The 26791-nt window shown below is 37.3% G+C and overlaps 8 protein-coding genes across 9 annotated transcripts; 3 read left to right on the plus strand and 5 right to left on the minus strand.

Annotated features, from left to right (window-relative positions):
• LOC104730378 (probable acyl-[acyl-carrier-protein]--UDP-N-acetylglucosamine O-acyltransferase, mitochondrial) lies at positions 8294-10765 on the minus strand. The gene is made up of 10 exons (XM_010449539.2): positions 10456-10765; positions 10248-10327; positions 9880-10004; positions 9655-9763; positions 9461-9553; positions 9255-9371; positions 9088-9171; positions 8910-9014; positions 8726-8812; positions 8294-8625 (listed from the first exon to the last, which is right to left on the minus strand). The coding sequence occupies exons 1-10, from the start codon at positions 10538-10540 to the stop codon at positions 8506-8508; spliced, it is 1005 nt and encodes a 334-aa protein (XP_010447841.1). The 5' UTR covers positions 10541-10765; the 3' UTR covers positions 8294-8505.
• On the minus strand, positions 10914-12269 carry LOC104730379 (inorganic pyrophosphatase 3-like). The gene is made up of 4 exons (XM_010449541.2): positions 12064-12269; positions 11854-11975; positions 11561-11762; positions 10914-11316 (listed from the first exon to the last, which is right to left on the minus strand). Exons 1-4 carry the CDS (start codon positions 12199-12201, stop codon positions 11041-11043), a joined length of 738 nt encoding a protein of 245 aa, XP_010447843.1. The 5' UTR covers positions 12202-12269; the 3' UTR covers positions 10914-11040.
• LOC104730380 lies at positions 12436-14318 on the plus strand. The gene is made up of 7 exons (XM_010449542.2): positions 12436-12789; positions 12876-12986; positions 13104-13172; positions 13280-13411; positions 13539-13616; positions 13727-13858; positions 13982-14318. The coding sequence occupies exons 1-7, from the start codon at positions 12580-12582 to the stop codon at positions 14174-14176; spliced, it is 927 nt and encodes a 308-aa protein (XP_010447844.1). The 5' UTR covers positions 12436-12579; the 3' UTR covers positions 14177-14318.
• On the minus strand, positions 14329-16705 carry LOC104730382 (protein arginine N-methyltransferase 1.1). The gene is made up of 9 exons (XM_010449543.1): positions 16368-16705; positions 16219-16229; positions 15925-16080; positions 15768-15831; positions 15531-15673; positions 15310-15397; positions 15084-15199; positions 14813-14963; positions 14329-14710 (listed from the first exon to the last, which is right to left on the minus strand). The coding sequence occupies exons 1-9, from the start codon at positions 16594-16596 to the stop codon at positions 14505-14507; spliced, it is 1164 nt and encodes a 387-aa protein (XP_010447845.1). The 5' UTR covers positions 16597-16705; the 3' UTR covers positions 14329-14504.
• LOC104730383 (xaa-Pro dipeptidase) lies at positions 16869-20329 on the minus strand. Its single transcript, XM_010449544.2, has 16 exons — positions 20201-20329; positions 20071-20120; positions 19894-19954; positions 19714-19809; positions 19474-19623; positions 19140-19271; positions 18827-18954; positions 18668-18710; positions 18500-18583; positions 18247-18288; positions 18056-18126; positions 17840-17893; positions 17641-17746; positions 17475-17543; positions 17249-17392; positions 16869-17146 (listed from the first exon to the last, which is right to left on the minus strand). Exons 1-16 carry the CDS (start codon positions 20327-20329, stop codon positions 17024-17026), a joined length of 1482 nt encoding a protein of 493 aa, XP_010447846.1. The 3' UTR covers positions 16869-17023.
• On the minus strand, positions 21868-23107 carry LOC104733228 (xaa-Pro dipeptidase-like). Its single transcript, XM_010452824.1, has 6 exons — positions 22941-23107; positions 22811-22860; positions 22634-22694; positions 22454-22549; positions 22214-22363; positions 21868-22011 (listed from the first exon to the last, which is right to left on the minus strand). The coding sequence occupies exons 1-6, from the start codon at positions 23067-23069 to the stop codon at positions 21868-21870; spliced, it is 630 nt and encodes a 209-aa protein (XP_010451126.1). The 5' UTR covers positions 23070-23107.
• LOC104730384 lies at positions 23230-25040 on the plus strand. 2 transcript variants are annotated; one of them, XM_010449545.2, is made up of 3 exons: positions 23230-23336; positions 23847-24044; positions 24659-25040. In XM_010449545.2, exons 2-3 carry the CDS (start codon positions 23863-23865, stop codon positions 24843-24845), a joined length of 369 nt encoding a protein of 122 aa, XP_010447847.1. In that variant the 5' UTR covers positions 23230-23336; positions 23847-23862; the 3' UTR covers positions 24846-25040. The 2 variants fall into 2 exon arrangements, with proteins under 2 accessions (XP_010447847.1, XP_010447848.1); XM_010449546.2 differs by having other exon boundaries at positions 23241-23336; positions 23854-24044.
• On the plus strand, positions 25184-26678 carry LOC104730385 (phospholipase A2-delta-like). Its single transcript, XM_010449548.2, has 6 exons — positions 25184-25427; positions 25535-25574; positions 25670-25789; positions 25907-26080; positions 26342-26520; positions 26602-26678. Exons 1-5 carry the CDS (start codon positions 25350-25352, stop codon positions 26503-26505), a joined length of 576 nt encoding a protein of 191 aa, XP_010447850.1. The 5' UTR covers positions 25184-25349; the 3' UTR covers positions 26506-26520; positions 26602-26678.

The raw sequence follows: 26791 nt of genomic DNA on the forward strand, positions 1-26791 counted from the left end.
GATTCCACGATCACACTTTGCCTTTACCTGCACCACAAACACATATTGCAATGCATGAGTATTTTATAAACACTCAGTAAGGCAATCCTCCCATCTACTGGGCTATACACACAAGCAATAGAGTATCAATAATCATCACACAACAATCAACAAACGACAATAACAAGGACTTAGCATCGACCAACACTACATATGCATCGACCGATGCCAACTGGGGAAGCATCGACCGACACAGAAGCTACATCGACCGATGCAAGTGTAACTTGCATCGACCAATACCCAATCTGCATCGACCGACGCATGCTCGACGCACACGAAAACCCTAGAGTTTTATGCGCCGTTCTCGCACTTGCATCGATCGACGCAACGTCGAGCACCGTGATTTCCCCGAAGCTTCTCGCCGGATCTTCGTTCCTGAAACCACAAAACTCGATCCCAAGCCACAAGAAAGCTTCCTAACGTCCATAGCAACCATCTAATACGTCTAACAACACAAAACAGGCAAATTACTGAATCCTCTAGCTTAGATAAGCCATGGTCCTGCACTTACCTTTGCCAAGACGAATCTGAACCACAAACAAGCAAGAAAACGCTTCTAGGAAGCTCCTACAACGATCCCAGCTACAGATCTCTACAGGAACGCCCCAAATCTCCAAGAAATCACCAAGAACTCTCAAGAACTTTTCTCTCTTTTCTTTTCTCTCCCAGAAACAGCCAAACACGAATGAGACCAAAAGAAAACAAGTTAAGGGTTTTCCCTTTCTCTTTTCCCCAAAACGCAGCGTTTGACTTAAGTCAAAACGCAGAGAATTGAACATGCATCGACCGATGCACCCTATGCATCGACCGATGCAACTCCCAAACCGGGATTCCGGTTCACGGATGTTACAGTACCTCCATGTTTCACACCTATTAATTTTTACACCTTTACATTTCACACATCTATGTCTTACACATCTTTGTTTATTATATATAAATTTTTCTTGACTACATAAACAAGTTTCAAAAAATTGTTTTCTGAGTACTAAAGAATTGTATTATTGAAGTATTTTTTTTAACTTTCAAGCATCAATCTCTAATTCAAGGTAATTTAATATTTTTGCTGCAAATGACCTGTAGTGTTTCTCGGTTAGATTATTATTATTGTTAGTCGACAATATTAAGTTCATACATTAATCTTAGTTTTGTTAGCTTTTAGTCTCTTCAAAATTTTTAGCCTTTCCGGTTTTCATGTTTTTGCATGGCTAATGTTATTAAGTATGTGTGCCATATTTTTTACATGGATAATGTTTTTGATTCTCAATGTGCAGATTTTATTTTTTGACTTTCTGGAAAAACCAAAACCAAGATACGAGAGGCATGATGATATGTAGTGATGCTAGAGCTACGGATAAGCCAAATTTTTTTAACAAACATGGTACAATTATAATTTTATATATGTTCTTATTTTAACCTAGGGAAAATCACATTTTAAACCTTCAAAGTGTCACTGGGTATCACTTTAAACCTTGAGATTATTTCACTAACACTATAAACCTTTAAAATGATTTTAATAACGCTTTAAACCTTAAAACTAACATTCTTGTTTGCACCGCCATTAAAAACAACAAAACAGTAATATCTGTCAACGTAAAATAGTTAACCTATGCTGGTTTGATTTTAATATTTGTTTAATTTATTTTATTTTATTTTATTAAATTATTTATTAGGATTGATAAAAAATTTAAAAACAAAAACAAATACATGCAAAAAAAATGAAGAATCAGAGATAAGGTTAAAACATTTGATAAATGTAAAATTAAAGAAGACAACATACAATATTTAGAAGATGCATTGGTTTCGAATGAAAAGTCAATCGATTTAATCAGAATCTAGAGGAAATGTATTTATTAAAAAGATTATTAATATGAAGAGTGACGTTGTAAAAGCTTTGTCTACAATGAAGATAAATACAAAAAAAAAATTTCTCTTTTATTTATTTATAAATAATAAAAATAATTATAATTTAAATTAAACTAACATAGTTTAACTATTTCACGTTGATGAATATTATTATTCCGTTATTTTTATGGCGGTACAAACATGAAAGTTAGTTTGAAGATTTAAATGTTAGTAAAATCATTTTGAAGGTTCAAAGTGTTAGTAAAATCATTTTAAAGGTTTATAGTGTTAGTGAAATTTTCTAGAGGTTTAAAGTGCTACTCAGTTACACTTTGAAGGTTTAAAATGTAATTTTCCCTTTTAACCTATTTATGTTTTCTAACAAACATGGTATAAATGTTAATTTTTTTTCTCCATTAGATGGTCATGATCCAGGTTAGTTTACATTTTTTTGTAAATAAAGTTTTTTAAAATTTTAGTTGAATTATAATTTCTTATACTTTCTGGGTATCAAACATTTTGATAATATATAGAAATATTACAAATGAGCATGGAAATAGAGAGTGCCGAAGAAAAAGCCAGACATACTTGTGATAACACAAAATCAAATTCTAGAAAGCGTAAGCACGACCAAATGACAAGTCAAGTTAGAAAGAAAAGATCTAATAAAGGTAACTTATTTAGTCTTTGATGACTTTCTAATCTGTATATACAACTTTTTAAAAACATAATATATAACAGTCACTTTTAGAGTGATCTGGAATCTGCGAAAAAAAAATGCAAGAAATTTGTAAAATTAGTGTTTAACCTAAAAAAGAGAACATCAAAAGGTGAGATATTATTATCACCTGTTTCACCACATCGACTTCGTTTTCGCTGTTGTTTATTAAAGAACATGATGGTACCGATTCATAGACATAAGTGGGAAATCAAATAGAGGGGGATGCAGCCTGGATGGAGAGCAGCCGACACGGTGGAATGGGATGGATTGGGAGAGACCAACATAAAATCCTTTGTTCTATGTTTTATTAATTTTCTGAACTTTTGTAGTTTAATTGAATTGCTTTGATTGAATAGCTGATGAGTGTACAAGTTTTTGTCTATATGCATTCTTAGTCTGTTACGTCTTGATTTTTTTTCTTTTCCAAAGAGGAATATGTGATTTGAAGCAAATATTACAAATCCATGTATCAAATGTGTTAGTAGGAAATAAGGCAATCAAGATTAACCCATTAAAAGGGAGGAAAGAAGGGGGTCTTTTGAGGGAAAACGTGAGACCAACATGCATGTAACTGTGGAAAGCATTATAGCCAAATATATATCTCTAAAAGTTGTAGCTGAAGAATGTGAGTTACTCTATACTAACCAATTAGGTTTGATTGGACGGTCATATAAAACTCAGTTTTGTACATATTTATAAGTGAGAGAAAAAAACATCCACAAGCATAAGTGAAATTTTATATATGGTTAAAAGTAATGTTCATAGTAAATCATTTGTATACAAACTCCACTTGCTTACAGCATCAAAATATTGATTGTGATTTATGAATCAGTAATCTATGGAAAGAGAAATCGCGTATCAAAGTGAAGGGGAAACGAAACTCAATCCAGCCATCTACTCCGATCCCAATCTTCGACCTTCCTTCGACAAGTGGCATTTAGTATTTTCTCGATATAGTAAATAAACCAAGAGAGAAGCAGCTTCGTATGTATTTCGATTAAGAATGATCAACAACAAAGACAATTTCTAATAGCGAATTAAGAAAGGATACCAATATATAGCACCATATGCTCGGAGACAAACATAAGTAATGTTTATAGTAAATCAAGCTCTAAAAAAGGGTCACTTTTGTGTGTGACAACATAAAATATAATAACATTGAAATGAATCTTTGGCTTTTTAATCAGCAGAAAGCAATAGCAAGAAGTGAAAATTATCGAATTGATTGAGAAAAGAAAGAATTTAGGATGAATTATAAATGTTAAATTTCAATTTAGGATTTCACCTCCCCGTGCGGCAACGCACGGGTCGCTTTCCTAGTTAATCATAAAAGAAAAAGGATTTAGATATTCATCATTATATAAACAAATAAATTGTTGTCAATTTTAAAGATTAAAGATTTTGCCATGTGTTATACTAAAACTTTGTTTCAACAAATTTTAAAATTAATAAGATAACTATAAGAAATAAAACATTTAAGCAATTTTAATAAATATAAAAGATAATTCTTATATGTATATAAAAAGATAATACTAATCCTAATTTTTTTTTTTTAACTCGTGGATTGAAATTTAAAAGAACCAAAGTGTTACAAAAACTCAAAGAGTGAGGTAAAACAATATAACCACTCAAACCAAAAGAAACTTCACAAATCAATAGCTTCGATGTCGCTCCTCTTCAATCCTCTCATGTAACCATGCCGGTCCACCCCTAGCAAGATAGGAAGTGAGGCGACCATCACGAGTGACACTACTAGCAATGTCCCTGGCCAGAGAATTAGCTGTCGGAGAGGAAAGTTTAAAAGTAACTCCTCCCATGCCCTGCATCACCCGTTGTATGCGCATTAGCTGCGACCTGTACTTTGGCCAAGCAAACGGATCTCCTAACGCAGATATAGCTGCATTACAATCCGACCAAACTTCAACCTTCGTATAGTGTAACAACTGCAAGCTCATGAGACACCACCAAATACAATGAAGCTCTGCAACAATTCTATTAGACCGCGGTACAAAAGCATCACTGGCATGAAGAAGGACATTTCCTTCATGATTCCGCAACAACCAAGCTCCACCACAGAAAGCACCCTCATTCACCCAGGAACAATGAACTTTACATTTGGTAGTCCCTAAGAGAAGTCTTGTCCAAAACCGAGTAGGCTGAGCCCTTGTTCTAACCTCATTTTGCAATGTGAGAGAGTCAGTATGTTGATGATAAATCCATATCTCTGACTCTGTAGCCAACACCACGTGAGGATCTTGTCTTCGAGTTGTAAAAACAAAGCTATTCCTAGCTTTCCAAATACCCCACATGATCCAGGGAATTGCAGCCCGTCGTTGACTATCCAGCTCTCCTCGTTGCATAAGACGTAACAAATATCCAATGTTCTCCACCACATCATCCGAGAAACCTTGAGCAGGTAAGGGAAGAGAGGTAGCAATCCAGACTTCTCTCGCAATCGTACACTCAAAGAGAACATGAACTATTGTTTCCTCTTCTAACTTACAATCTTGACACATAGGATTCGCCTGCAGACCGTGTCTCCTCAGACATTCTGCAACTGCAATAGCTCCAGACAAGGCACGCCACATAAACATTTTGATCTTCGGCTCAGTAAGCACAGACCATATCTCCTCCTTTACCTTATTAACCCGTACAGCCTCTTCCGATAACTGATCCAAAGCTTCAGCCTCCCTTGAAAGAAACCAACTCCCACTCTTCACCGAGTATTGACCATTATTGGTATATGGCCAAATGTATCCATCCTGGAGGTTTAAATCCGGGGGAAAAGAGCAGATCCGAGTGACATCATTCGGAGGGAAGAGCTGTTGTAAGCGTTGTACATTCCAGTCTCCTGCTTCATTTATCAATGAGTGCACCTGTAGATTTAAATCAAACTACAACTCCTTGTTGACAGGACGCCTCGGTTGTTCATCGAACACCCATTTATCCAACCAAACACTTGTACTGATTCCGTTCCCTATCGTCTTCAAAACTCCTCTTTCAAGTAACTCTCTCCCATAAAGGATACTACGCCAAGCATAAGATGGTCGACACCCTAACTTAGCCTCCATAAAATCTTTATCGACAAAGTATCTGCCCTTATAAACACGGCTAAGTAAGGATGAAGGTGAATCAAGGATGCGCCAGGCTTGTTTAGCTAAGAGAGCCTGATTAAAACGTCCAATGTCCCTAAACCCTAACCCACCTCGAGCCTTGGAACTACACATCTTCTCCCATGCAACCCAATGCATTTTATGTTTGACCTCATTTTCGTTCCACCAAAAGTGAGACATAGCACTGTTAATCTGCTTACATTGATGTTTTGTCAATCTGAAACAAGACATGGCATGCACCGGTAAAGCCATTGCAACAGATTTCAAAAGCACTTCTTTTCCCCCTAAAGACAGTGTTTTCTCATACCAACCACTACATCTCGATTTAAGTCTGTCGCTAATGAAATTGAGAAGATCTCGCTTTGGACCACTAAAACACTCTGGGAGCCCCAAGTACTTTCCTGTCCCACCTTCTTGAACAATGCCAGTAAAAAGACCTAACAGATTTTTCATGCAAGGATCTAACCTTTTCCCAAAGGTGATAGCAGACTTTTGAAAATTGATCTCTTGTCCAGATGCCTTCCCATATAGCTGCAAACACTGTAAGAATTCTCCACATTCCTTAAACGTTGCTCTGCACATGAATAAGCTGTCATCAGCAAAGAGTAGATGCTGGATCGAAGGACATGATGGAGAAAGTCTCATTCCAGATATTCTGCCTTCGGATTCTGCCTTATTCATGATGTGTACAAGAGCTTCGGCACATAAGATAAACAAGAAGGGAGATAACGGATCTCCTTGACGAAGTCCTCTGTGAGGTTTGAAAAAACCATAGGATGAACCATTCACCAGTACAGAGAACGACACTGTTTTAACACAGCTCATGATCCACTGGATCCATTTCATATCAAAGCCAAGGCGTATTAACAACTCCTCCAAAAAACACCACTCCACTCTGTCGTAAGCCTTCGACATGTCCGTTTTGATAGCCAAAAAATCTTCATCACAACTCGAATTAGTTCTCAAAGCGTGAATCAGCTCATGAGCTAACAAAATGTTATCTGATATGAGTCTACCAGAGACAAAGGCCCCATGTGTGTCCGACACGATGAATGGAAGGAAACGTTTCAATCTGTTACACATGACTTTGGATACAATCTTGTATAAAACAGAGCATAGACTGATTGGACGCAGATCAGTCATTTTCGATGGATTAGTCTTCTTAGGAATGAGGCATATTTGAGTGAAATTCCAGTCAGCAGGAAGGGAGCCCGAGTCAAAAAAAATTTGAACCTCTTCTATCACCTGCGGACCAACTACATCCCAGTACGTTTGATAAAAATGACCAGACATCCCATCTGCACCAGGAGTACTATCCCCTCGTATACTAAATGCTGCTGTTCGAATCTCCTCTCCCGATACAGGTCTCGTAAGAAAGGCATTCATCTCCTCTGTAACTCGTGGCAGCAAAAGCCATCTAAAGCTTCAGTAATGGCTTCGGGATTGGAACTTGTAAACATGTCTCAAAAGTATTGGACAGCGACCTCACCTTTAGACCCGTACGAGAATTGTTCGATACCATTACCATCAATCAAAGACAAAATTCTGTTCTGAACTTTCCTCCTCTGAACACTGCCATGAAAGAACCTCGTATTCCGGTCACCCTCACAACACCATTTCTCACGACTCTGCTGCTTCCAAAACAATTCTTCCTCTCTATAGGCTTCCTCAAGCTCCCAACGAAGTGATTTCATGTACTGAAAATCTGGCCTTAACTTACCTCCTTCCTCATCAAGCCTGTGACTTAACTGAGTTATGCGGTCCTTTGAATTTTGATCAGTAGACCGTTTCCAGTATGAAATTGCTTTCCTGCAGTCTGCTATCCTTTGCATTACCGTAACTAATCCTAATTTTAAATTACTAATTCTATATGAAAATAATTAATGAAACTATACAATTAATTTATATAATACCATAATTAATAAAATTATACAATCAATAATTAATCATAATTAATAAAATTATACAATCAATAATAAACTTGAGACACACGAAAAGGCAGGGATTTGTTTTTACCTTGTGAAAATTGAAACAATGAAGTCCGGCCCTAGCACAAATGCCAATATCATCCTCAAGATCATGATGATCATGACACTTATACGGCAACAGCGAACCATTTGGTATATATACGTTAAGATCAAATCCCTGCAGCACCATTAAAGAAAGATGAATAAAGGAGGAGTGAGTATGTTCGTTCACAAGGATTTAAAAAGGGAATGTTAGGTTACATCGGATTCGCGAATTTGGCGATTATACTCTGCTTCCAAAACCGGATCAACATCGTCTGAATCTGGTGCTGGTGCTGGTAGAGCGACGACGGATCCTTTTTTTAACTGGAACGTACCTTCCTTCTTCCAAAACATAATAGGTCCGGCTGGTTTCTTCGACCGACTTACCTACGTCCCGCGGGGTGATTTCCGCGACCTTTCGCTTGCGCGGTGGAGGTGGTTCATTCGTCGCCATGCCCTAGAGTGAATGATCCGTATCCTAATAAAAAGCCGGTTTAATATTTAACTAACGTATACCTCTACTAGCTCGGTGGTCGAGTGTTGTTATAAAGGCTTTCATTTTATAAGGAACAACATATTTTTATATGGGTCTTTGTTTTCAACGACAAATGAATTTAAGAATGTGTTATGTGTGTCCACACAATGATGACAACACTTCGTCAAAGCTATATATATATATATATATCAGGCTATTACAGATCCGGTGGAAGAAATGGTGTCTGAGCATAATACTAAGCCATTGCTAATCAAAGGATGCCTAAGCTACTCTCAGGTGTGAAACTCAGGAATCGAGCCATTGCCTAAACTTGCATATCCCACGGCGACTTTCTGTGAAAGAATCTCGGATTGACTGCAACATTGCGGATACTACAGGAACACTGTACAGCTCTTGGTCCTGTTCCTGAATTAAGCATCAAAATACAATATGTTCAGATGTTTCTGCACTTGATCCACATGGAAGAAGATAGTGAAGAGACTTTCAATTAATTGATTATATGTACCATCTTCGTGAGACGCTCTTCAAGACTTAGAGAAACTGTTTCTGTAGACATGAATATCTTACGGTAGGCTGCTCTAAGGCTCTTCATCTACCAATGCCAAAAACAAACATGAGTTTTTTTATAACACTCCAAAGCGATCAGATTCTTACTTCAAGGAATCGACACTGGGACACACAGTACAAACCTCTGACATGGTAAATCCATTCCGTCTAAGTCCCTCCAGATTCAAACCACGAAGCTCGGCTCTCTCTCCAGTCACCATCATGTACTTTGGAACATCTTGTGAAACCTATATGTAACCGTACCAGTGAGTACCTGTTGGAAAGGTGGGAGTACATGAAAGGTATCAGAGGAAAACATACCACAGAACCACCACCAAGGAAAGCAAAGGAGCCAATATGACAGAACTGGTGGATGACCGTGGCTCCTGCTGTGTGTGTATAGTCCTAAAATTTCACAACATGAACCTAATTTAAAAACCTTGCTACTGAATCCAGTTTATAGAGTATAGACACAAAGAAAATCTTACTTCTACAGTCACATGTCCGGCAAGAAGTGTATTGTTGGCAAATATGTTGCGGTCACCAATCTTGCAATCATGAGCAATATGACAAGAACCCATGATTAGATTGTTGTCACCAATAACCTGTTCAATTAATAATCATAACTCAGAACATGATAAAACCTCTTAGAACTTCAATGATATTATTAGTCAATGGCCATTATTTTGCATACCGTTTTATCACTGGGCTTTGATGACCTGTGAATTGAGCAGAACTCCCTAATTTCATTGTTGTCACCAATGCAAAGAAAACATTCATCCCCACTCTAAAAAAAAAAGAAAACAAGGGCATGAAATCTTGATGGATATTGGTTTCTTCTAGTCTCCAACTAAGGATGAGATAAAGACTATAGCAATTGAAACACACCTTGTACTTCAAGTCTTGACATTTAACACCAACCACAGCATGGTGACCAATGATGTTATTGCATCCTAAGATTGTATAACCAGGAAGCTCATCGCCAACAACAGCACCACTGGCTGACAAAAATTCAAAGACAGACACATAACAAAGATTAATCGATATAAGAATAAAAAGTAGAGAAGACAATATAGTATAAGGAAAACAAACAAGAGATAAAAGGAATGTTACGGCATGAGAACACAAGAGTCCCCTAACTCAGTGTTTCCAAAGATATGGCTAGAAGGATAGAGTTTGCAGCCATTGCCTAGCTTCACTGAAGACCCAATTGTACAGTATGGACCAACTGAAACTCTCTGTTAGTAATATAACATTTTGTTTGATTAAGAAGCTCAAATCTCAAATAAAGCATCACACTTTGACCAGGTTTCATCAAAGCCTATACTACTAATTTGAACATACGGTTTCCAAAAGCTAAAAAGAACATTAATTTGCGAGTGTTAAGCTGTTTCTAGTCTTCTAGATGATCAATATAAGAAGTTTCATACCATACCCAATTATGAAAGCAAGAACAAGCAATGTCACTAAACAAATCAAACCTTGCCAATCACAGCATTTGGGTGTACATCAGCACTTGGGTGTATAAAGACTTCAGAACCTCTCGAATCTTCACGAGAACCTGCTTCAAACCACACAATGACCTTACAGCTTAGAGTAGAGAGATACATAAATACACATAGAGTACAAGCGGGGAAAGAGAGAGCGAGAGAGAGAGAGAGAGAGAGAGAGAGAGATAGGGAGATTTACAGGAGAGACTAGAGGAGATTCTCCGGATAGTGGAACTGACAAGAGGAGAGAGAAGCTTCTCGCGAGCTTTAAGGAGAGAGATCATGGCGGGCTACGTAGAGCATACAAAATCAAACACCCTTCAATTTCTCATACATGGTGTTCGACGAAATGCCTCAATGAAAGATAAACATGATGAATTTACGCACGTGCCAAAGGGTTTTGCACGTGGCTGGAATTTTTATTTAGAATTTGGTTGACTTGTTGAGTGAGTTTATTAGTTTTGGTGACTTGTTGAGTGAGTTCCAACTTTAGCAAAATTTTCAAACGGTTAATTTTGTGTTTTCTTGGATTTCAGTTTATCTCAAATTCTGATAAGTTGTATAATCATTAGATATACGTCATACGAAATATTAAATCGAATAAGCTTTTACATAAAATCCTTTTATTTTCGTGGTAGCTTTGAGTTTAAAAGATGGTAGCCATAAATAGTCATCACCATGTTCTTTCAATCAAGTTAAGAGGAACAAACACATGTTCTTTCATCACCTTTGCATCAATCAGAAACACTTTTTTTGACTCAAAGACTAATAATTGTTATGAATCTTATTCTTCTTTTGTTATTGTTGTGTTGACAAGTTGCAGAAGGATTCTCTGCAGTTCCTCTGCATTGCTCCATTCTTTGACTTCTGCTTTGATCAGTGAGGAATTGTCTGAAATCTTCTTCCACAGCGGATAATTCGTTCTCGGCATCACAAAATCGCACTCTCTCAGCTTCAATGTCGGGCAGAAGTCACCTCCTCCGTCTCCAAGGTAGATAAACCTTGTAGGAATATGATCATTGGATGAAGAAGAAGAACGTATATGATCCATCACTAGACCCTGAAGAACCATGAACATATTCACTAGTCAAAATCTTAAAAACTGAATCTAATCCACGGGTAATGATATAACTATCTCTTTCAAAGGTTTTCAGATTACTGGCAAAGCTTTAACAAAGTACAAGTCTTTCCATATCAGGACAACTCTAGAATCGAAAACTTTAGCTTATGGACTCGACCTAATGCCACTTGCAAATCTAACTAGGCAGACATGGAGACTTATAGAGTTTACAAAGATACGTTACCTTGCATAGATTTGAAGGGCAGAGATTACAGCTATGTGGAGGCAAAGCATCACTATGATACGGCAAGATCCGCAAGTTCCCATTATCATCAACTGAACTTGGATTTGTGTAAATCTCAGAAAAGCAATCAAGCAAATCATGCTGCTCCAGTATCTTCTCAATGAAAAACTGATTTGCATCACTCACAATCTTTAAATCACATCTGCCAATTGAAAACAAACAAACAACACTCAACCAAAGCAACAAAAGAAGCTTGAGACCATCTAAATGAACTAATCAATCATTGTTCATACCCTAACGATTTAGCTGATTTGATAGCTTCAATAACCTGAGAATCAATTGGCATTTTCTTCAAACAAGCTTCAATGTCTTCAACCGATCTACCTTGTGAATGTAGCTCCATCATCATCCTATCCTTTCAAAGTTCCAATTCAAAAACCAAAATTTCATAATTGAATTGCTTAAATCATAAGAAGAAGATGTTTTTGATGTTATGAAAATACCATAAGACGATTCCAAGGTAAAGTGAAACGGAGCTGATGGAAGATCTCAGCGAGTCCCATTTTAGTAACAACCCAATTGTCACTATCTCCGTCGATCAAAGTCCGATCGAAGTCAAACACTATCACGATCTTTGCCATTTTTCTCTAGTTTAACGCAACCACCGGAGTCCGGAGCTCAGCTTCTCGCCGTCGTTCCTTCACTAATCACTTCTCCTAATTGTCCGATCATATTATAATAATGGGCCTACGTTAGGCCCATTACGTGGTTTAAGGCTTAAAGTGGACCCAGGTTCGTGTCAGCATTCTCAATAGCCAATGAGATTGCAGGAAACACGTTAACAAGCGTAACTACGATTCACGAACACGGCACAGAATAAAAAAAAACCAATATTTTTCTCGGCGAAGATAAATCTTTAAAACCTTATGATCTTGTTCTTATATATACAACAAAACCATTGATTAAAGTCTCAAACTTTCCCAAGTTTTTTAACGAGAGAGAGCTAACTCCGAGTTCAAATGGTCGGGATGAATCGGGTTCTGATAGCTTTGACGTTAGCTTTACTAGCTTCGTCGGCGTTATTGCCTGTTTCCGATGGCGCGAAGAAACCGTCGTTAGCGCCGAGAAAGGAGGATGTTCCGTATATTAAGTGTCAGGTCTGCGAGAAACTAGCTTCGAGGCTAGACCAGCTTGTTAAGGAGAAGCAACAACAGATCTCTCCCAAAAAGGTTTGATCTTTTAGTAAATCAGTGAATCTTTCTATTTTGATTTGATGTGTTTTCTGGTTACTGAATATATTTGTCTGGATGGGTAGATCTCGGAGTATGAGATCATTGAGATTGCTGAAAATGTCTGCAATTTGAAGAAAGAGGAAGCTGATTGGATGCTCAAGATTGACATTGTTGAGAAAGGTGATAAGCTTGAGGTAATAGATCCAAATAGTATTCCATCCATTGTAGCTTAAGGGTTTGAATTAAGTGGGAACTTGTACATTTGTTGTTGTTTAATCTGAATGGTGATTATCTTTGAACTGGTTTCATAGTTGGTTGAGCAATTAGAAGAAGGGATGTGCAATTCCAAGTGCAAAACGATTGAGGCTGCTTGTCAAAAGGTGACTACATTGTGGTCTTTAAGCCTATTGATTACAATTGGGTTTGTATTTCTTGGAGTATTAAGTGTTAGGGAATGTGATTTTAAATCTGTTTGTTTGTTTTCCAGGTCATTGGTTACGCAGACACTGATGTTGCAGAGTATATGTACACGTCTAAGCCTGATCTTGTTACACTAAAAAACCATCTGTGCAAAGACTTGACTGATGCGTGTAGCAAGAAACCACCTCCTGTTCCCAAGGTACCTTTTTATTATAACTGAAACGTGGATACGTGAATGTTCTTATGTTGTTGATGTAGAGATTGAATTACATTTTGATGACAAGATTGAATCTTTGTGTGATAAGTGGTTCTTTATCTTTGTCTAGGATCGGGTTCCTGGAGAACCATTTGTTGCTAAACCATCTAAAGATGCTGAAATGGACAAGATCATGAGATCTATGCAGGTGATCTTTGATGACTTCAGTCAATTTCGTTCCCATACAACAATGAAGCCAAACGTGAATGATATTAACTCTTAAGCTAACTCGGATATACCGCTATTTTGTTTTGTCAGGGTATGCCAGGAGCACCTGGTATGAAGGTCTTCTCTAGAGAAGATATACAGAAGGGGAATGTTGGTAATGACGATGAAGATGGAGATGATGATGAAGATGAGGACGAAGATGACAAGTTTCCCAAGAATTTGGTACTTTCTAAGTTTCTGTTTTCAGATCTTTGGTTTAAACTTTCATGAAAGAAGAAGAAGAAGGAACCAAGATATTTCACTCTTTGTTCTCTAAATCACTTTTATTGTGTTTTTGGTTTTCAGGGAAAAGTTCTGAAAGAGAAAGAGAAAGAGAGTAAAACGGAAGAATTGACAAAGACTATCACCAAGGAATTTAAGAAGACAAGTGAGGTTCTGAAGAGACATGCACAGAAAGTGTCAAACCGGGTCCGGAGATGGTGGAAAGGACTTAGATCGTCTTCTTCAAAGAAACCTAAATCTGGCAAGTCTGAGCTATAGATACAGTTTTACAACTGGTTTTGCTTAATGTACTCTTTCTTCACGTTGGCTTTTTGTAGATTTATTTTAGTTTCTATAATCTTTTGGAGAGAAGGTTACAAGTGTTGAGAGACATCAGTTCTATAACACAAGATGGCACATACAAGAGATGGTTTAGAGGAAAATCAGTAACTTTAAAATATAAAAAAGAACAGAAACAAATGTTGCAATGTAAAGCATATGGAATGTTGTAAAACTGGAAGAAGAAAAAATACAAAAACTAAATCACAATGTGAGAATTGTATCTTCTCAGCAGTAGGTTTGAAGTTCTGCTTTTTCAGGAAGAACTTTAGCGCATTTTGTAGTGTTGAGTCCTAGAGATCTTGGAATGCTGGCCATTCAAAGAATAGCATAGCTTTATGTCAATGTCTCGAGGATTCTTCTTGTTAGGAGAAACGGACATGGTTCCAGTGATTGTCTCACCCTCACATATGGTTAACACATCTTCTAAGTACAGAACTGTTTGTTTCCAGTGCGTAGCTCGGGATTTTGGTCCTGCATTACCCATGGTTGTTCAGTGTATGTTTCAGACAATAATGAAACAATCTGTGTCTATGTTTAAACAAGGATTCAAAAAAAACATAAAAGAATATTTACCTGTTGAGAAACCCTGCAGCTTGTGGCACATGGTAAACGATACATCAAAGTAGGCTACAAGGGCGTGGATGTAGTCATTTCGTTGTGCAACAAGTTTAAAGGGAGCTGTGAAGGAAGCATCACCAGAAGACATCTTTGAGATATCCATAGTCTGTTACAATCCCACAAAATAAAATGAAATGAGCATTAGCCATAGGTATAGATATATTACTTAACATTTCCATGTGTATACATACAGTATAGTATACATACAGTATATAATAAATCCTACCTTAAGAAGCCTACTATCAGTGACGATTTGGTTTTGGTCGACAGTGTCAACAAGTGGTTCCATCATAGCTTTTTTCTTGATGCATGACATGTCAAAACCATAGACACTGTTCCAAACTGTAGTAGAACAACACAAAAGAAATTATAATTGCAAATCTCAACAGACATAAAGACGAATGTTAGAAAGAAAAAAAAGAAGAGGAAAGATGTCAAATCGATGCACTCACATTCTATTTTGTCTTCTTTGTATTCTGAATCCTCTATGGCTGTAAGATGCAGGGAGGCTTTGTCTGGTAGCACAACTCCACCATCAACCTATCCATAAAAACAAAGGACCAAGAAGTTTTCATGGTTATTTCAACAATGACATGAACTTGCAACTGAGTAATTGACAATTGCGTTTGGTAAGTAAGAGTCCCGTGTAACAAGGTGGAGCTGTAAAACTTACAAGCCATTTATTACGAGCGTATAAGACACTGTCCAACATGTTTTCAAACAACAAAAAGTAACCCATCCATTCAGATATAATCACATCCACTTTAGGAGTGGGAAGCTCTATCTCTTCAATCTTCCCTTTCAAAACCGTAATAACTGCAAGGATAATTAATACAAACACAAATTGTCAAGAGAATTACAAAACAGATATTATCCATTCTAAAAACAACTGAGCAAACAAGAAAATTACCATCAGAAAATCCATTTGCTTTGACAATCTCCTTTGCCATGTCAGCCATTTGAGAACATTCAACCTGTTAAGGAACATCCTCAATTAAATCATTCAGATAGAGAGAGATTTGTACTTATTGAAAAACTAAAACGACAGATAGAATATAAAGACATACAGCGTAGACATGAGCTGCTCCTGCCTTGGCACAGAACAGAGACAAGATTCCTGTTCCAGCTCCAACATCAAGAACAATCTTGTCCTTGATGAGAAACTTGTTCTGATAAATAACATTCTGATAAGTCTTTGTTCTCACTACATCCTTTAACATTTCCTGTAAGATACCATCCTCGAAATCAGTCATCAGATATAGACACAAGAAAAAAAAAACATTGAATTCAATTGAACTAATTCGTATACAGAATCCGATACTAAAACAAAAACAGCTGAGAGCTCTGTCCTCAATACTTACTTCATGAATTCCTGCAAAACAGATCAAAGTGAAACCAAAGTCAACTCTTTTGTGAATAAACTCATAATCACAGAACACTAACTATTCTAACAGTCTAATACAAGACTAAATTGAACTTGTGAAAAACACAAAGGGAATTAATAAATTACCGAAGTGAGAGTAAGAATCGAAGTAGTAATCAGCGCTGGTGGTATCGTCAGCGACATCAGAAGCCTCGGCGTCGCACATGGATTCATCTTGGGCAGCTTCCTCGCCGGCAACACCAGACCCTTCAGCAACTTCTTCTTCTTCATCAGCATCTTCAAAGCGTATCTTTGTGTTCTGATTCGGCTCAAAGCTGATGAACTCGTTCTCGTTGTGGTTACTGTTCTTAGTCATCGTTCTTCCTCTGTCTCACACAAGAAGGAGGAATAGGAGAGAGAGAGAGAGAAGGATTTTGGGGATAGAGACGACGAAGTGCACAAGATTAGGGTTTTAGGAAGACACAAGCTTTTTTTATTTGAAGTCTTTTACTTTTTGTTTTTTTCTCTCTCTCTCTGGTTAACGAAATTTTAATTGAATTATATTGTTATGTACAATTTATTGTACCGGTTCGGTTTTTCGGCGACATACACCAAACCGGTTAGATTCAATCCGACCACACAAATAAGTGGTGACATAACTTTGTTTTATTTGGTAAGTGAAATCACATGAGTTCTGAGTTCATGAACCAACACATTGAAACAAAAATAAAAACAAACAAGGTTGCATTATTGAGTTTCTTATAAAGTTTTTAATTTCTGTAGGCTAAAGTAGTAGTTATAGATCACTTGGTCGAATTGTTTTTGGTAGTAACCGGTGGCCAAGGCCCTCCAGCCATCACAGCTTCGATCTCCCATGTTTCCCGCGGAACGTTCGTCATGTTCTTGCAGCCATCCGCAGTCACGACCTACGCAAATCACACAACAAAAGTGAGATTTTTGTATATGACATTACTATTGCTGAGAGTTTCAACATTTAAAGGTTATATATGGTGAATTAGTCGTGTTACCAAATCGCTTTCAATTCTGACACCTCCGAAATTTCTGAATCTCTCTACTGTTTCACGGTTGAAGAACTTAGAGGTTGCTGCGTTTTCAATGGCTGGGAGCAGCAATGCCTTAATAAAATAGCATCCTGGTTCCACCGTTATGACCTGCATACATACCACTTGGGCAATGAATAGAGACTAGATGACAAGAACCAAAAGCATTTATACTCAAAACTATCAGCCTTACCATTCCTTCAAGAAGGTCTCTTGCAGTGCGTAATGACTTCAATCCAGGTTCCTTTGGTCTTTCCACTCCCTTAAAGATAAAACTCAAAGAAACGGCTAAGAAACACGGACTGTAGTTTTTACATACACGATGCTACTATTGGGTGAAATAGTGATTTTTGATGTACCTTCGGGTAGCCACCGGTATCGTGTGTGTCAATGCCCATGAAGTGACCTAGCCCATGAGGCATGAAAACAGCACCCAAGCGTTGTACCATCATGTCGTCCACATCCCTAGGAAACAAAAATGGAACCGTAACAATGAAATTTAGCTTTAGAGAAGAGAAAACAAAGTAGCTAGTAAACAAATGTCAGAAAGAGAGTTACCCAGTGAGGATGGACCCCTTCTTCAGTGACTCAAGGATGATTCTTTCGGCTAACCTGTACATTGACTTGCTTCAGTTGATGATAGCTAAATAACCATATGGAGATGAAGTTCAAAATAAACAGATGGGGATGTCGTTCATAGGCAGATCTAATTCCCAATTACCACATCTGCATGCATACGTAAACAGAACTACACCGCATCACAGTTAGTCTTACTTGTGCATATCCACCCAGTTTACTCCAGGCTTCATCGCAGAGATTACAGAATTATGAGCATCCAGAACAGCCTGAAAAGACGACAGATCAGAGAAACCTAATTAGGTATAGAAAATCACCAAAAGTCTGGATTGTGAGGAAAAGTTGACAAAAATAAAGCACAAGTTCCACCAATCTTGTAAAGCACTTACATTGTAGATAAGACTCTGGTCGCTTGTAAATTTACCATTAACCTGCACAATATTTGATAAATATAAGGCAAAACTTGCACTAAATTACTATATTCAACGTATTATGATGTTCATGTAATCAGGATTAAAAACACAAGTCAATGCGGTGTAAATACAAATTGGTAACACTTTTAAGGTTTCTGAATAACAGAATAAGTAACATCACATAAAATGGAAAACTAACAATAGGTCCGACGCTAGAAAAGGAACTTACGGGGAATGAACATGTTATGTCAGACGCATAAAAATGGTATTCAGCACCCATATCAAGCAATGCAAAATCTCCATCTTCAAAAGTCTGCAAAAGTAATGGAACATTTTCAAACAGGTAATACTGAGAGAATTAATAAAAGAGAGGAATGGATTCTCATTTAGTATTTACCCTATCATTTGGAGCCGCAGCATGCCCATAATGAAGAACAGCACTGCAAACAAATAATTTAGCAATTTATTATTTTTTTTATGTAAAAAGACATGAAAATTCAAGGTTGATTATGTCTGCATTTTCAGTAATAACAAGATTTTCTCCATCATAACTAACCTGTTATCCCCTGTTGCACAGATGCATGTGTACGAGCAATGCCTACAGCCACCGTACATGTAGCTGTGATGCAGAAACATACTTTCCATCTGATATTCTTTCATGCCAGGTGTGACTCTCCTCATAACCTGATGTGGATAAACAACATGGTTAAAAGACAATTGCATGAAAGGAAGAGAAAACGTCTACATGGAGTAGATAAAGAAGAGTTCAGGTCGGAAACCTAAGTAGTGAAATGATATGAAAAGGAAAAATATTGAACAAGACAACAGAAAAGAACATATTTTCATTCACTGGTAGAAGCATATCAGACCTCTATGTGAGCTTCAGAACTTATATCATTTGCAAACTGTATTAGTTGAAGCTCCAAGCTTGATTTAATAACTCGACACTCCGCCAAAATAGGATGTAAGGTAGTCAAATCAGTCTCAAACTTCTCTATCCCCTGAAAGAAGACACAAAAACAGTAAAAAAAAAAGTACAAATGAGATTCCAATATTCGAGGAAAGGAAACACTATGAGCATCAGAATCCCAAAACTGTTAATCACAAGACGTGCCAGAAGCTATTTATTTTTAGGATCAAGACACGAAAATGGCAAGACGAAATCTCCAGAGCAAGTGAAGAAGAAAGGAAGAAATGTGAAACCTCAAAGCTGGCAGGTTTTGAGAAGTTACTGCTGTCAGTGTTAAGACCATGCAAGAGATACAACAGAGGTTTTCCAGATCCCTTGAATTGTTCATTAAAAACTTGAACAATCTCATCCACATAAAAAACCATGTCAACCATATATGTTTCCTGCAACAGAAAGCACAAAATGCCATCACTATAAAGAGAAATTTATGCATTGAACCAATTAACAAGACTAGAAAATATTCAAATAGTTACCTTAAAGTGTAACAATGGCTTAATCTCACCTAACCAGACAGCATAATCAGCAGGCAACCTTGGAATAAAAAGGATAGATTTCCCACTTCCAATGTCCTTCCAATACCAAAAGAAAATAAATTCATCAATTAAGCAACATAGAATCCAAAGAAATGGAGAAAATAGATGAAAAAAACTCACAATAGCTCCATAGAAATCAGGCTCTCTGACTCCAAACAAGTAAGCAAAATAACTCTCCTGCCTATATTCCAAGTCAATTCAACAAATTAAGATCACTCTATGTTCCACTTAAAACATTGAACAGACTAAACTAGTACGATTTCAATCACCCTCAAGATAAAATTTCCAAATCAGTACCTGAAAAGCTCAGCGTGATCAGTGCAGTATCGATTTTTTTCTTCACCACCCTATCGTTCCAAAAAAATCAAGAGAAACCACGAAATTATAAAACTAAAGACGATAAAAGCTTTGAGCAACCAATGAGTACCTGAAGTAAAACGAATCCATCGAGAGAACGATTGGAACTAGATAAGTCACGGCGTATTGAATCAACGAGCTTTTGCCGGTTACCGGCGTGAAGCTCCATAGGAATCGGCGGTGGAGATAGAGACGACATGACGACTGGGCTAACTTTTGTTTTTTCCCGGCGTGGCAGATCTTATTGTGCCTAAGTATTACAAAACGCTGTCGTTTCAATACTTGAGGACAACAAAACAAGTAACGACGTCGTTTCAAGCGTAGGGAGAAACGACAGCGTTTAAACACGAAGAAGAGAAGTGACCATATTACGAAGTTGTTGAATCAGTGGCCCGAAATCTCGAATCGACTCATCATCATCTCTCTCTCAGCTTCACCGGAGCTGCATTATCAAATTTGCAGAAAGGTACGGCGAGGTTCTCGTCTCCTACCGATCTTTCTCGCTCTTTTCTATTTGTTCTCAGATTCTTAATTGGGTTTTATGAATTTTGTTAATTGGTATCTAGGGTTTTGTTCCTGCTTTCTCTTGTATATTGTATGCTTTGTGGTTGACTTTTAGATCTATATATCTGTGATCTCTTCTTTCTTCGATTACAATTGTTCGTTTTAGGAGTCACGGATTTGGATTTTTGATGGGCTTGGTTTGTTTTACAATGGAGCTTGTTCGATCTAATCGTTCTGGAATTTAGAATTTGGGGTTTTAGGTTTCTTTAGCTTGATTTGTGTGAATTCACTGAAGCCTCTTCAAATGTTTGCTTTAGTAGAGAAATTAACGGATTTTCAAATGTGAAAGCTTTGGTTAATTTGGTTTTTATGAATAAAAGATACCTGCTTGAGAATTCTCTGCTCTATTTTAGAGCTGAAATGGTAACGCTGAAGGTAGCTTGATGTAAAGTTCTCTTTTTTGTATTTGAAGGATTTAGGTTGTGAAGATGGCATCAAAGTTGATACAAGTTCAATCAAAGGCATGTGAAGCTTCGAAGTTTGTGGCTAAGCATGGAACTTCCTACTACAGACAGTTGTTGGAGAAGAACAAGCAGTATATCCAGGAACCTGCCACTGTGGAGAAGTGTCAAGAGTTGTCTAAGCAATTGCTGTACACCCGTCTTGCTAGGTTGATATCTCTCTTCCCTCCTTTATCTCTCAACATTTTCCCTTTTCATATATAGAACCATTTCCGATATTCTGGTTAGCAAGAGACTTTTGTCATTTTCTCATTTTCTTCTTTAAGGCGTAAAGTAGACATGAAATGATTAAACGGGCATACTATGAATCCTCTGATGTCTCCTCTTATTTCTGTTGCCCGCCCCATAATCGATATTGGATTCAAACGTTTACATGTGGTTTATGCTATCTTTTAGCTGAGCTGTTGGTCTTGCTTAGTTCTTTGTCATAAGTTGCAGGATTGTGTTTTAAAGTAGTCAAGCTTCGGTTGGTTTGATTATTAAATCTCTTAATCTCGACTCTTAGTAATCTCATCTGCAACAATTGTTCTTGTCTATATCTCAAATATGCAGTACGGTCCATCTTTTTCGGGGTACAAAAGAATTCTCAGTATATTGCCTCTTGCTTGATAATAAATTGATTCATAGGCGAGACCCGTTCCATCACCACACTTCATCTTACCATGAATTGAAAAGTTTTGGGCATTTGCATTTTGTAATCTTGATGTTGCCTTTATGTGCGACTTGACTCTNGAGCTTCAGAACTTATATCATTTGCAAACTGTATTAGTTGAAGCTCCAAGCTTGATTTAATAACTCGACACTCCGCCAAAATAGGATGTAAGGTAGTCAAATCAGTCTCAAACTTCTCTATCCCCTGAAAGAAGACACAAAAACAGTAAAAAAAAAAGTACAAATGAGATTCCAATATTCGAGGAAAGGAAACACTATGAGCATCAGAATCCCAAAACTGTTAATCACAAGACGTGCCAGAAGCTATTTATTTTTAGGATCAAGACACGAAAATGGCAAGACGAAATCTCCAGAGCAAGTGAAGAAGAAAGGAAGAAATGTGAAACCTCAAAGCTGGCAGGTTTTGAGAAGTTACTGCTGTCAGTGTTAAGACCATGCAAGAGATACAACAGAGGTTTTCCAGATCCCTTGAATTGTTCATTAAAAACTTGAACAATCTCATCCACATAAAAAACCATGTCAACCATATATGTTTCCTGCAACAGAAAGCACAAAATGCCATCACTATAAAGAGAAATTTATGCATTGAACCAATTAACAAGACTAGAAAATATTCAAATAGTTACCTTAAAGTGTAACAATGGCTTAATCTCACCTAACCAGACAGCATAATCAGCAGGCAACCTTGGAATAAAAAGGATAGATTTCCCACTTCCAATGTCCTTCCAATACCAAAAGAAAATAAATTCATCAATTAAGCAACATAGAATCCAAAGAAATGGAGAAAATAGATGAAAAAAACTCACAATAGCTCCATAGAAATCAGGCTCTCTGACTCCAAACAAGTAAGCAAAATAACTCTCCTGCCTATATTCCAAGTCAATTCAACAAATTAAGATCACTCTATGTTCCACTTAAAACATTGAACAGACTAAACTAGTACGATTTCAATCACCCTCAAGATAAAATTTCCAAATCAGTACCTGAAAAGCTCAGCGTGATCAGTGCAGTATCGATTTTTTTCTTCACCACCCTATCGTTCCAAAAAAATCAAGAGAAACCACGAAATTATAAAACTAAAGACGATAAAAGCTTTGAGCAACCAATGAGTACCTGAAGTAAAACGAATCCATCGAGAGAACGATTGGAACTAGATAAGTCACGGCGTATTGAATCAACGAGCTTTTGCCGGTTACCGGCGTGAAGCTCCATAGGAATCGGCGGTGGAGATAGAGACGACATGACGACTGGGCTAACTTTTGTTTTTTCCCGGCGTGGCAGATCTTATTGTGCCTAAGTATTACAAAACGCTGTCGTTTCAATACTTGAGGACAACAAAACAAGTAACGACGTCGTTTCAAGCGTAGGGAGAAACGACAGCGTTTAAACACGAAGAAGAGAAGTGACCATATTACGAAGTTGTTGAATCAGTGGCCCGAAATCTCGAATCGACTCATCATCATCTCTCTCTCAGCTTCACCGGAGCTGCATTATCAAATTTGCAGAAAGGTACGGCGAGGTTCTCGTCTCCTACCGATCTTTCTCGCTCTTTTCTATTTGTTCTCAGATTCTTAATTGGGTTTTATGAATTTTGTTAATTGGTATCTAGGGTTTTGTTCCTGCTTTCTCTTGTATATTGTATGCTTTGTGGTTGACTTTTAGATCTATATATCTGTGATCTCTTCTTTCTTCGATTACAATTGTTCGTTTTAGGAGTCACGGATTTGGATTTTTGATGGGCTTGGTTTGTTTTACAATGGAGCTTGTTCGATCTAATCGTTCTGGAATTTAGAATTTGGGGTTTTAGGTTTCTTTAGCTTGATTTGTGTGAATTCACTGAAGCCTCTTCAAATGTTTGCTTTAGTAGAGAAATTAACGGATTTTCAAATGTGAAAGCTTTGGTTAATTTGGTTTTTATGAATAAAAGATACCTGCTTGAGAATTCTCTGCTCTATTTTAGAGCTGAAATGGTAACGCTGAAGGTAGCTTGATGTAAAGTTCTCTTTTTTGTATTTGAAGGATTTAGGTTGTGAAGATGGCATCAAAGTTGATACAAGTTCAATCAAAGGCATGTGAAGCTTCGAAGTTTGTGGCTAAGCATGGAACTTCCTACTACAGACAGTTGTTGGAGAAGAACAAGCAGTATATCCAGGAACCTGCCACTGTGGAGAAGTGTCAAGAGTTGTCTAAGCAATTGCTGTACACCCGTCTTGCTAGGTTGATATCTCTCTTCCCTCCTTTATCTCTCAACATTTTCCCTTTTCATATATAGAACCATTTCCGATATTCTGGTTAGCAAGAGACTTTTGTCATTTTCTCATTTTCTTCTTTAAGGCGTAAAGTAGACATGAAATGATTAAACGGGCATACTATGAATCCTCTGATGTCTCCTCTTATTTCTGTTGCCCGCCCCATAATCGATATTGGATTCAAACGTTTACATGTGGTTTATGCTATCTTTTAGCTGAGCTGTTGGTCTTGCTTAGTTCTTTGTCATAAGTTGCAGGATTGTGTTTTAAAGTAGTCAAGCTTCGGTTGGTTTGATTATTAAATCTCTTAATCTCGACTCTTAGTAATCTCATCTGCAACAATTGTTCTTGTCTATATCTCAAATATGCAGTACGGTCCATCTTTTTCGGGGTACAAAAGAATTCTCAGTATATTGCCTCTTGCTTGATAATAAATTGATTCATAGGCGAGACCCGTTCCATCACCACACTTCATCTTACCATGAATTGAAAAGTTTTGGGCATTTGCATTTTGTAATCTTGATGTTGCCTTTATGTGCGACTTGACTCTAGTATCTAACACTTATCCACTCCTTATTACAGCATTCCCGGACGCTATGAAACTCTCTGGAAGGAAGTAGACTACGCAAAGAACTTATGGAAGAACAGATCTGGTCTAAAGGTAGAAGATGCAGGAATCGCTGCATTGTTTGGTCTTGAATGCTTTGCTTGGTATTGCGCTGGTGAAATCGCCGGCAGAGGATTCACCTTCACAGGCTATTACCCTTGAAGGAGAGGAACAATAACTTGAAGATTGTGTAATCACCTCCTCCGTTTTTAGTTTTCATGATTCTCTCTTGAATCGATTTTTTTTTACAGTTTTTCCCTGAAACGGAGGCTTTGGAGCTGAGAAAATCCATTTTGCTATAACTCTTTGATAAGATTGCTCTCAATAAGAACAAAATTTCCCAGGAAATTTCTCTCACTTTAATGTTTGTTTGATAGAAAAGTTGAACCATATTTATGCAATCTATATTGTAACATGTCTCACTAAAAATCAGTTAACGTCTGAATTTTCATTTTTCTTTGATAAAATATGAAGATTTGATTGGTAAATATGAAACTTATTGTTTTTTCAAGTCTTTGTGGTACATAAGAGAGAAGAGGGACGAGAAAGCAGGAGGACCAGCAATGAGAACTTCCACTTCAAAGAGTCACAATTATACGTTTTGGTGTCAGAATTTGAAAAAAGCACAAGCCAAAATCAGAAACTTCAACAGCCAAAGATAAAAAGATGATTCGCGGTGGTGCTTTGACAAATGTCGGATTTAGCTTAACCTTCTTCCTCCTCCTTGCCGTCGTTTGCAGCCAGGTTGATGAATAGATATATTCTTACTGTTCTTTGTTCATGTTTGTGAGTTATGGTAATGTCAAGACGATGATATTATCTTGTTCTGATTGGTTAAATCTAAATGACAGGAGAAGTGCAGCAAAACCTGCATTGCACAGAGCTGCAACGGTGAGCTTATCGTTTTTCTTATGCATACCCTTTGAATATAAAGAGCATTTCTCAAGCAAAACCAGCTCATCTGTCTCGGTCCATCTCCGTTTCAGGTCTCAGTGTTCGATATGGGAAGTATTGTGGGATAGGTTACTTCGGATGTCCTGGAGAGCCACCTTGTGATGATCTTGATACTTGTTGTATGAACCATGACAATTGTGTTACTGTAAAAGGTAAACCAATCAAGAATATCTTTAGAGGGACATTGAAATGAAATGATCATCTTTTAACTACAAATCTATTAGATATTGGATTCTGAGAATGTACTGCTGCATCTGGTTTTTTTGCAGGCATGACTTATGTTAACTGCCACAAGCAGTTTCAGCGTTGCATAAACGAGCTAAAAAGATCAGTCCAACAATCTAATAACCAAAAGGTTGGATTCTCCAAGCAATGCCCTTATTCGACAGTGATACCAACCGTGTACAGAGGAATGGATTACGGCATTTTCTTCAGTAAAATAGGTAAGTAACTAATTAAGCTCTGTTTTATTCATATTGAACCTGTGATTTATGACATTGAACCTTTTGTCACTATAAATTCATTATGAGAATCACTTGTAAACTAATAAGCTGGTAGTGTTCAAAACTTCCAACCATATGACTTATGTTACATTGTTTGTGACATTGCTGATTATAAACCCTTTACTATACTGTCTTCTGATGTTAAAGTGCAAATCGCTTAATTCAGTTAAATACCGATAAGATGCGAATAATCTTGCGCAGGTAACATCATTACACCTAAGCCGCCAGCAAGGCCCGCGTCTGTCGTGGAGGTGGATCTCGCTCGGAGTAAAGCGGACACAAAGGATGGCCTTGGTACAAAGCAAGGCCTTCAAACAAAACAAGGCTCCAAAGTCTCTGTTCCAATGAACCCTTCCCCTTCTTGATCATCAGCTTATAAGGTGACTCATAACTCTATATATATCTCTCAACTTTGTAAATTCGTAAACCTTGTTTTCTAATGGTCAAATGATTATTTTCAGGTCAAAACAAAATAGCAGTGAATGGATTTGTGTCCATCTACATATTACTTTAGTTTCTATTTCACTCTAGATGTGTGTTTATTATAAGAAATTCATATAATTATATAGGAAATATAATGTAGAGAAATAATTTCAACTATGGTTTTTTGATATATATTAATATATATATATATATAATCAACATAAAGTT

Source organism: Camelina sativa, chromosome 12, assembly GCF_000633955.1.
Source record: "Camelina sativa cultivar DH55 chromosome 12, Cs, whole genome shotgun sequence".
NCBI lineage: Eukaryota > Viridiplantae > Streptophyta > Magnoliopsida > Brassicales > Brassicaceae > Camelina > Camelina sativa.